At 42.1% G+C, this 10287-nt stretch overlaps 2 protein-coding genes and 1 long non-coding RNA gene across 3 annotated transcripts in view; 1 reads left to right on the forward strand and 2 right to left on the reverse strand.

The window, feature by feature from the left end:
* Nucleotides 1–4313: 4313 nt before the first annotated feature.
* LOC117482827 (ladderlectin-like) lies at nt 4314–5025 on the reverse strand. Its single transcript, XM_034131044.1, has one exon. The coding sequence runs from the start codon at nt 4934–4936 to the stop codon at nt 4451–4453; it is 486 nt and encodes a 161-aa protein (XP_033986935.1). The 5' UTR covers nt 4937–5025; the 3' UTR covers nt 4314–4450.
* Nucleotides 5026–5127: 102 nt separating this feature from the next.
* Nucleotides 5128–6552, forward strand: LOC117482836. Its single transcript, XR_004555926.1, has 4 exons — nt 5128–5187; nt 5993–6052; nt 6238–6307; nt 6393–6552. It is a non-coding gene; the product is annotated as an uncharacterized LOC117482836 (long non-coding RNA).
* A 2923-nt stretch (nt 6553–9475) lies between these two features.
* The window catches only part of LOC117482856, a 2604-nt gene continuing 1792 nt past the window's right edge, over nt 9476–10287 (reverse strand). Inside the window, exon 2 of the mRNA XM_034131081.1 lies at nt 9476–9966. Coding sequence (XP_033986972.1) covers nt 9476–9966 — 491 coding nt within the window. The remainder of the gene's footprint in view (nt 9967–10287) is intronic.

Genomic DNA, 10287 nt, shown 5'->3' on the forward strand with positions numbered 1-10287 from the left:
CCCTCTGACTGTATCCTTTCGCTACGAACCTAGCTTTGTACTTGTCGTGTCCGTCAACGTCTCCCATAACTGAATAGACCCATTTACCTCCCACTGTTTTCTTGCCCTCAGGCAATTTAGTCAGGGTAAAAGTCTTATTTTCTTCTAGAGACTTAATTTCCTCATCCATCGCTTTTCCCCAGTTTTCTGACTCAGTCGATGTCATGGCCTCTTTAAAGGTCAGAGTTACACCGCAAACTGCTCTGTAACAATAATCTACACTAGTGAGTGTTTTATCATCTTCATCACTATCTTCCTGAGTATAATCTCTCAAGTACTCTGGGGGTTTGCGCTCCCTACTGGAATATCTCCCACTGTCTGAGGCATGTGACGACACCCGAGGGTGCTGTTCGCCATCATCCTCTGGTGCTGACTGTGGACCGTCAGTCTGTACATCTGTGCTCAATACACAAGGCTGTGAGGCCTTTACTCCCTCTTCACAGTCTTCCTCCGAATCCTGTTCTAGCCTCTGTGTCTGAGTCTCGCTATCACAAGTTGTGCTGGTGATAAACTTTACTAGTCTGTGCTTCTGCACCTTCTCTTTGTCGGGGTAGTAAACTAGATATGCGGGGCTTCCCTTGTCATGCCCTACAAAACGTCCTTTCTCACACCTCGTATCTAATTTTCCCCTGTCCTGCTGGTACGCATAACACACTGCTCCAAACTTATGCATCCTAGCTAAGTTACACTTTGTCGTAAAACTGTGAAGTAACACTTTTTTTGTGTGAAACCGCTCAATGAACTACATCTCCCGTCTCGCACCACACACCAAGACGGCCGTCACGTTGGCACATTTCACTTCTTTCTTTCAGAATGAGGCGGAAAGTATTAAAAGAGGTGAAAATCACTCCAAGTCTGGGCATGTTGAGAGCTGCACATACACACAAGGGGAGTTAGTCGGTTCCGTAAGAGCCAGCATGCGGGACCGGGATTCTGGGATTTGTAGTCTTTCTAGTTGCGTATTTTTCATAGTCTTATATTTCAACAGTTTTACGACAAACTGTGACTTTTTTTACATGGAAATTATTTGTTAAGATTGACAAACATCATACGTGTAATTCGTGGCACAATTCAAACGGGATCGAAAGATACGTTTTCTCTCCCCATTGACTTCAATACATAATTTTTCCGAAATAAGGTCCCATGGGTCGGAAGTAGATGGGCGGGACTTCGCCTCTCTATAGGAGGATGTGCAAAACAGAAAAACGAATTAACCTTTATTTAAACATTAAATAATACTTTAGATAGAGAACCACAGTGACGCGTCCTAAAACCCGGAAGTAAGTTAGCATTTTTACCACGTCCGGTTCCTTCGACAAAAAGCAATGCAATCTCTCCATAGGATTTTGGAAAATATCTGGAACTAAGGTCTGTGGTTGAGACACATTGAAGAGACGGATCACGTTTTGTTCTACGACATTAAATCCATCAGCAGTGACCCCGCTGGTGATTATTGAAGAGTTTACGTGTCTGAAAAATGATGGTTGTTACCAAGGGGCTGAATAGGACTACAGAAGTTGTCCAAGCCGTTTTACGTCATTACAACAAACACGTAAAACACTCCTGCTAAGTTTGTTTGCCCTGTTCTGCTTGAAAGCAAGTACCTGCCTCCTGCAAACTGTTCAAACAAACGCTTCAACTTGTACCATTTAGAATCTGTATGTTTGAATATGGATCTTAAGTTGGCGTGACGTTGAAGCAACCCTGCTGTAGTTCGTTTATAGCATAACGTTAGCATTTTGCTTCTGGCGACTAGATTTATGATTAGAAAATTATAAAAGTAGGGTAGACATGTGGATATTATCCGGCTGAACAAAACGTGATCCGTCTCTTAAATGTGTCTCAACCACAGACCTTATTTCGAGCTATTTTCCAAAATCCTATGGAGAAATTGCATTGCGTTTTTGACGAAGGAACCGGAAGGAGTTTACTTCCGGGTTTTAGGACACGTCACTGCGGTTCTCTATAAAGGTCTTCTTTTAAATAAGAAAAAAGCTTTGGGGGTATCTACAGATAAATATTAAGCCTGAAAAAGTACTTACGCTTTTCATTCATTGCATAACTTCAACGTAGTTGTGTATATGATATGTCAATAACCCTTAGGCTGGTCCCGTTCAAATCCAGTTTTGGATAGTCTGCCGTGGTTTCGTTCCATTTCAAATAACTGTTTGACGCTCGGCGTAACCTTGGCGCACTGCCACTCCAACATCCAATCCCAGAGCTTGAAGATTAATCACGGGGACTGTAGTCCCAAACGATGGCTGGGGATTATGGGTAGTGTAGTGTCTTCGGCCATCCTAAACTCCGAAATGTTTTTCGGATATCATATCCCAATGTGCATTGCGGCTAAAACATCCAATCACCGAGCTTAAACCATAGCTGAGGATCTTGGGTAATCAGTTCAGTGGCTGTGGGTGTTTCTCAATCGCGAGTAAAGCTGCTTCAGAGCCACTATTTCAAGCATACTACATCATCGAGTGCCGCCGAAGTACTGTTCCAATCTCCAGCATACTTGGAAATCTAACGAGCCCGGCGTACTCCGTTTGGAGAAATATCGAGGCTGCACATGAGTAGACTCCGCGGTCTTAAAATCCCCACAATGCTTTGCGCACGGACCAATTTCCAAAATCTGTGGCGGAAAATGTAAGGCGGGGCCTCTCATATGACACACACCTGCACACTTGCTAGCCTGTTCCACTCTTTGTTTTCCAAATGTCAGGAAGTATTCTTGACATTATGGTCCTCATTTAGAGGATGTGTATGAAAACAATACGGTCAAAAGGAAATAACATAAATACCTCAGAAACATGGAAGCAAAATTAATTCAAGAGGGAACGTCTCAAAGGAATGGCATACAAGGCCAAAGGTGGCAAAGAAATAGCTGCAAAGGCTATGGGCCTTCCCTGCAATTTAAAGTTATGTCAGCGAGTCACGACTCCAGACTGTCAATCCATTACAGAAGAGCAGAGGCAGTGGATATTTCAGAAAGTTTGGTCAATGGACAACTGGGAAGAACATCGGTTATACGTCACCACTTTGGTCACAAAGGTTGCCATGAAGCAAAAGAAAGAAAGTTGGTGAGGGATCCAGTTCATAATTTTCCTACCAACTGAAACTTCAGGATAGAACGAATCTTAAAGTGTGCAAAGCTCTTTTTCTTCTACACTTGGTATCCCTGAAAGAACCATTACACACAGGCTGAACAAAGACACCATCGACCATGATGAACAAGTGGCAGACCCGCCAACTACATCTCGACCTAAGAGTGGCAAAAATGCAAAGCTGGAAATGGCTGTCACAGATTTTCTTAACGACTGGTTGAAGGATCTGCCCACTGTTGATTCGCACTACTGCAGAAGCACAGCGACCTACAAAGACAAGAAGTTCCTTCACCCAGGCACAACCATCTCCCAACTACATCGGGAATATCAACAGGTAGCTGCAACTGCTGAAGTTGATGCTCTGCCAATCAAGGAGAGGAAGTTTCAGGACCTTCAGTCCATGAAACATGGCATGCCCGTCGAGTGGCATCAGTTTGACAATTTGCCACATAATTAGACAGACACACCCATGTGTGTGTGTGTGTGTGAGTTTGTGTATGTGGGTGTGTGTGACACAACCCCCCCCACACACACAAGATGACTGAGAAAGATTCAGGGGAGAAACTGATTTAAATGGAAAAGGGTTAGCTACAATTAAAAACACAGCAAAGAGCTGGAGGGAGTAGTGAGGAGAGGCACATGCCTCCTCAGCATTTGATTTACTTGCCATTTGTTTTATTTAGCTAAGAGTGATTTAAGTTGTACCTTTTGAGTTTGCTATATTGAATTAAAGGGCCAACCACGGCCAAACTGCCCTCTGTTTCCTGAGTCTCTGTATGCTCCATGGTCTGTCACAGTAATGCGGGAAAGAGAAGTGCACTGTTTTGCCTAAGTCACTCACTCCAGAAGTAATAAGGCCTAAGTAAGGTTTCAAATGGCCTAAGTCACAACATGTTCAAGTAACCTAATACTCTTATTTTACACGACAGTGTTATTTGTACATCAGTCATCTTTTTTTTTTTTTTTACTTTCAAAAAATGACTTACGCCATTAGTTTAAGAAGGTGACAATTTAAAACTGTGTGTGGTTCAAACAAATAAGTAGAATACCAGGAAAAATAAGCAACGACAAAAATCTGTGGATCAAGATGTAATTTATCATCAATATTATTTACTAAATGTATTGATATTTAAAAAAAGGTGTAGAAATAATTCCTTTGATTAACCCCTGGAGCGACCAGTGTGAATATGTAACATTCATGAAAATAAAGGTTAGACAAAAGGACTTCTGTTCACACACATATAAGTTTACATCTGTGTCTTTATTGTTATCATGATAACAAAACAGGTGAACACCCAACATCTCAGCTGCTAAGGACAAGTTGTGCGAGATGCACAAACTGAGGGAAAAGTATTTGAACACTTCGCATCATTCCACTTCCCCCACCAGTTGTTGAGTACACAGTCTTCACCTCGTCTGTTGTTTGGTTGTCCTCTATACCAAAAGAAATACTTGGCTGCACACCCATCAGACCACATCCATGTTCTTTCTTTGACGATGTCATGGAGTCCGATCCATGTTGCTCCCTCAGCAGGGTCAGAGCTTTTGATCAGGAATTTCACAAAATCCTCTTCCTCTCTGCTGTGGATAGACACCAGGTTGCCTCCCTGGGACACACAGTAGAACTCTGCATCAGCCCAGGTCGTTTCTGTGTTGAAGTACTTGTAGCAGCGGCCGTTGAAGGAGAACCAGAAGGAGGGACAGGTGTCTTGCTGGAGCTCCATTGTGTCTTCTTCATCATCTGAAGAAGACACAGCACCCAGAGCAAGGCCCAACAGGAAGAGAAAAACCAGCATGATGATGATGATGATGATGATGTCACCGTCTCTGTCTGTTAAAGTTGTACTGACCCGTTGGAGAGGATGGAGATTGTGAAGCTTCAAGTGACAGGCTGCTTCTTATATATGTGTGGGAATGTGACGTCATTGTCACGTGACGTGATCACATGACCGGTGCCCGATAAAATGTAAGTTATAAAAGTTTTTCCGGCAGTTTCAGAAAACCTTTCTCTCGGCTGCACGGCACGCTCACCGTTATCTCCCTCAAGGTAGGACTCACGGGGTTAAGGTGGTTTTATGGTCTTTTCAATTAACCTATGGAAGGGTCTCAGGTCAGTTTGGATAGGGCGAGGGCAAGATACGTTTTCCCATCATGGAGGGAAGCTCTTCAGACATTCAAAGCATGATTAAAAATGATAGTATATACAACTCGTATCTATCTAACCTATAGAAAAACTAAACGGCTTCAGTTTAAAGTAATTCTGTCCTTCTGCTTCCCGCATCATTTATGAGAATACATTTGTTAACAAGAGAACATCATCGAGGGGTGATCAATAACATTTATGTATTTCTCCAATATGTGTGTGCACTGAGGAGTCTCAAACAGGCGTTTGTTTCATCATTTTAAGATTGGCTTTAATCAAGTTTTGCAAAGTAATTCTTCATATATGATAAATGAGAGGTAACATTCTATTGATGGTATTTCCACATATTTCTCTCCATTCTTCCTTCGCCCAACGGTGTCGCAGTTTCTCGTCTCTCCCGTTGTTGTGCGTATACCGCGTACGGATGGGTGTGCGTGGAGGACCGCACATTTTCCCGTCAAGTTAGTTTTTTATAAATCGCAAACAGTGCGTAGAAACTGGCGTACGCCATCTTTTGAGCGTACGCACAGTTTAATATGGTGTTTTACTCCAAGTTGTAATAGTTTTGAAGCAACTTGTAGGTGTTTTGCAGAGTGTAGAAGTGCTCATAACCAGCCGAGCAACCCGGGAAACTGGCTATGGACGTTTGCTCACTTTCTTCTAGCTCTTATTATTCTTTATAACATCTGTTCTTGTGTTTAATCCATAGAGCTGAGTATGAGCGTTCCCCCTCCTGGATGGAGCCAGGAGGATCTATTACTCTGTCAAAGTAAGCCTGGGTTTTAACCTTCTTTAATGGTATATTGAATTGGTGTTTGAGCTGGCAACAATTATGTTGCGTTCGGTTTTTTAAAGTCTACTGTCCTCTAGTGCTTTTTTAGTTTTATTTTCTGTCAATAGTTTTCTTGTGTGCAGATTGTGGGCAATATAATTGACTAAGTGCTTGTGTTACAGGCTCCTCTCCCTCTGGGGGAACCTTGTCTGCTTTCAGTGTAGGGACTGCACCGGGTGACACTTTAAAAGGGTGAGTAAACTAACTCTCACTGTAATCATTTTGTAGAAGATGTGCTTTGAGTAGTGCGTGCTTTTGTTCTCTTTGTGTCCCTCAGTTAGCAGGCATTGTGACCTAGTGGACCAGACCTGCCCATCTGAGGAGGGGAAACCCACCATGTCATAGTGTAAAGTATGTTCACCCTGTTACCCGTTGACAGCTGCTGAACATTGACATGTTAACATGTATATTTGTGAAATAAAGCTGCATTCTATTTGGTCATGAATGCCTCTGTTATTGTCCTCGTGAAGGGGAGCCCCAACATCTGCAAAACAATTTAGATTGAGGGTCCACAGGTTCCTCCATCCCCTCAACAGGAGTTGGTGTTGTCAGCTATTTAAAGGTGACCCCAGCCACAGTTACCACATATGCATCAGAGAGGGTGTTTTCACTGTTGGCCTAATATATGATTGGTCAACTGAACTTGGCAACACTAAACACAACCACACCTTAACATAAGCAGAAACAGACTACCTGCTCACCTGGAGATGTCGCACTAAACCTTCTATACATTTTTGACAAGGAGTAAATGATATTAAATCAAATATTGGCAGTGCTAAACATTGCCAGACCAAAACAAATGTTCTTTACAATCTCCAGAAGATGTTGGTCAGGAGGGATAATGGTCTGTTTTTAAAACGCTTTCTAGCAAGTGAAGACCAAGCTGCCCATCACACTAAAGCTTTGTAAACATTTCATCGAGCCACCACATTACCACAAATAATTCCCAGCTTGTGCAAAATGAAGATGAACATTAGGCAAAACAGACCATAAGCTTGTGTGGATATATCGTATAAAACATAATGTATTCATTTCAGGGGAGACTTATTGCTTTGTTTCTTTTCATTCACAACTGATGTCGCACTGACTTGCTCCTCTGCTGCCCTCCAGTGGCCACAAGGCACAACAGGTACTTTTACATTACAGCATGAAGCTCCAAAGCACACAAGTATTTCCAGTAACACTTTATTTTGATAGTCCATCAGTAGACATTCAACAGCACCGTTCAAACAGACAAGTAACAGGTTATTAACCAATATTCAACCTTACTATCTGTAGATTGTGTCAACATTGACAATCAACTACTCAAAATCAATCTGTCAGTTGAAAGTCAACAGGGTCATGTCGACTATCTGTTGAGAGTCAAGATGTAAACTAAAGATTACATTAAGCATTAGTTGACGATCAACAACTAATCTAGAGTTGACTATCGGCATACTTTTAGTAGGCATTCTCCACTAAGCGTTTGTAGGCATGTGTTAGGACTATCCAATGCAAGTGAAAAACTTGTGCATGTGAATAGCACCTCTGTTACCGTCTGTTAACAGCTCATGTAAACTGGCTCGTTATGATTTCAAGACTGATGTGATTTTTGTTGTTGAGGAAAACACATGGTGTGTCCTGATTTGTACTCATTGTAGTGTTTTGTTTGTATATACAGGGAACAGCTGAGGTCGAAGTGCAACAGGCTCGTGATGCACAGCATGCAGTGATACGTTGCCCACGAGCCAGTTGGAATAACCATCAAGTAATAACCATGTGTCTCCATGTATGTTCATGTGTTGTGCTTTTAAACAAACTTGTTACTGTTTTAGGAAAACTGAAATAATCACATTTTAATCAAATGTATTAACATGTCCATAACGTTCCCTTTTTTAATTAGTGGAGAACCTACTAAAAGTATGCTGATAGTCAACTCTAGTTTAGTTGACGATCAACAGATAGTCAACTAAACTTTAGTTGCTTATCTGTTGATCGTCAACGAATGCTGAATGTAACCTTTAGTTGACATGTTGACTCAACAGATAGTCGACATGACCAAAAAACAGTAGTTTGCATCTTATCTATCTACGATGGAAAAATGAGGGAAATTAAGATGAGTTTTATATATTTAATTGCCTTTTATTACTTTGACTGCAAAAGTTTTCCTTTGACATATGTTCATTCTTAAATCTAAGATGTTTTAAGTAATACAAAATAAAAAGCAGGTTTATTTTTAGATGCTAAAAACAAATGTACATTTAAAGGTAGGGTAGGTAAGTTTGAGAAACCGGCTCGAGATCGCAAGAATTTGAAAATACACAGCCGGAAAAAATCTGCCACTTCCTTACAGAGCCCCTCCAACACACACGAACGTGCACATGACCAATGAGGGCACGAGATAAGTTTGTGCCCAGATGGAAGGCTGACAGGCAGGTAGGCCATCCAGTTATTTTAGCCGGTCCGGCTCAGATGATTGGTCGTGCTTTTTACAGTACTACGGCTTCCACAGATGACCTTTTTTTATGGATTTTTTGTCAAAGCACTTCAGATATTCATTGCTATCGGGATGTTAAGAGCATTCCATGGAATATAACAAAAAGTGTATCTCGAGCCGGTTTCTCAAACTTACCTACCCCACCTTTAAGCAAATCATTTACAAGATATTTAGAGCATTAGTTCAAGTAGAAGTCATGTTGTCAGTGTTATCGTAACAAATACATGTCATACTCTCCAGATGTCTTTTGTTTTCTGTAAAGTTAGACGTTATTTACCGTTTGGCATTTTGACGGCACATTGATGGATTCTGAGTTCATAAATCCAAGAGAATCCTTGCTCACCAACACGGCAGCCACATCGTTTCTCCTCCAACTCTCATGTGAATCTTTGAACTTTCACTTCGTCTAAAAGATTTCTCACAATCTGATCGGCTGAAAGGTTTCTCCTCAGTGTGGACTTGCAAGTGTTCAGACTACATCTGAGTAAATATCTTCCACTTCTCAGTCAGCAGCCGTGGGGTTTCTCTCCGGTGTGAACCTGCATGTGAAGGTTTAATTCCCCCCTCTGTGTATATCTGTTGCTACACAGAGAGCAGCTGAATGGTTTCTCTCCAGTGTGAACATCCATGTGTCTTGGCAGATCACTTGTGATGAAATCTTTTACTGCACAGTGAGCAGCTGTAGGCTTTCTTTCCATGCACCGTTATGTGAATATGTAAATGTTCACTTCGTCTAAAAGATTTCTCACAAAACAAGCAGCTGAAGGGTTTCTCTCCGCTGTGAACTAGCATGTGTCTCGTCACATGACTCCTGCGAATAAACCGTTTACTGCACAGTGAGCAGCTGAAGGGTTTCTCTCCTGTGTGAATTAGCATGTGTCGATTCAGAGCACTCTTCTTGCATAATGTTTTCCCGCACTGAGAGCATTTACAAGACCACCATACAGCGTTTTCTTTGCAGAACTACGCCTTGAATCACTGACGGGGACTCGAGAGTTTGAACCTGACGGAGGGTCTCTGGTCTCCTTCCAACCGGCACTGTCTTCAGTGTCAGGTTCAGAAGAGTCTCCAGGGTTGTCCTCAGTCTCTGGTTGTAAACGTGTCTCTGGATCGGAGTTCTTGGCTGGTTCTGGTCCTCCACAGTCCTCTCCATCAGCTTCTGTTTGTCTCTGATGAAGCTGAGAGGACTGAGGTTTCTCTTCATCATCTTCACTCTTCACAGGGACAGGAGTGAATGTTGACTTGCTGTTATCATCCTCCTCCAGCCCTTGAAGCTTCTCTCCCTCCTGACTGATCCAGAGTTCCTCCTGTTCCTCTTTAATGTGTGGGGGGGTCTCAGGGGGAAACTCTTCTTTAACCTCCACCAGTTGGACGTCTGCAGGAAACAGGAAACAGGAAACAGAGACGTTACTGAGAATAGTTGTTGTGTTCATTACAGCTTCAAATCCCCTTCTTTGTTGAGCTCCAACGTTATCAGTTTTCCTATCGGTATAAACAAAATAAAAAAAGTATATAAAATAAATGTAATTGCGCCCTCTTGCTCTCGACGTGCGCCCTCAAACAAAATGCAGATTTCCCCCGTAAAATGTTACAGTGATTCCAGAAAACAATATTTCTGTTCCTCAGAAACTGTAACTCCTCCAGAAATCTGAGAATCAAACAGAGCGTCAGACGACAGAGACTGCTTTGTTTTTAC

The sequence above is a fragment of the Trematomus bernacchii genome, unplaced genomic scaffold (assembly GCF_902827165.1).
Source record: "Trematomus bernacchii unplaced genomic scaffold, fTreBer1.1, whole genome shotgun sequence".
NCBI classification, from domain to species: domain Eukaryota; kingdom Metazoa; phylum Chordata; class Actinopteri; order Perciformes; family Nototheniidae; genus Trematomus; species Trematomus bernacchii.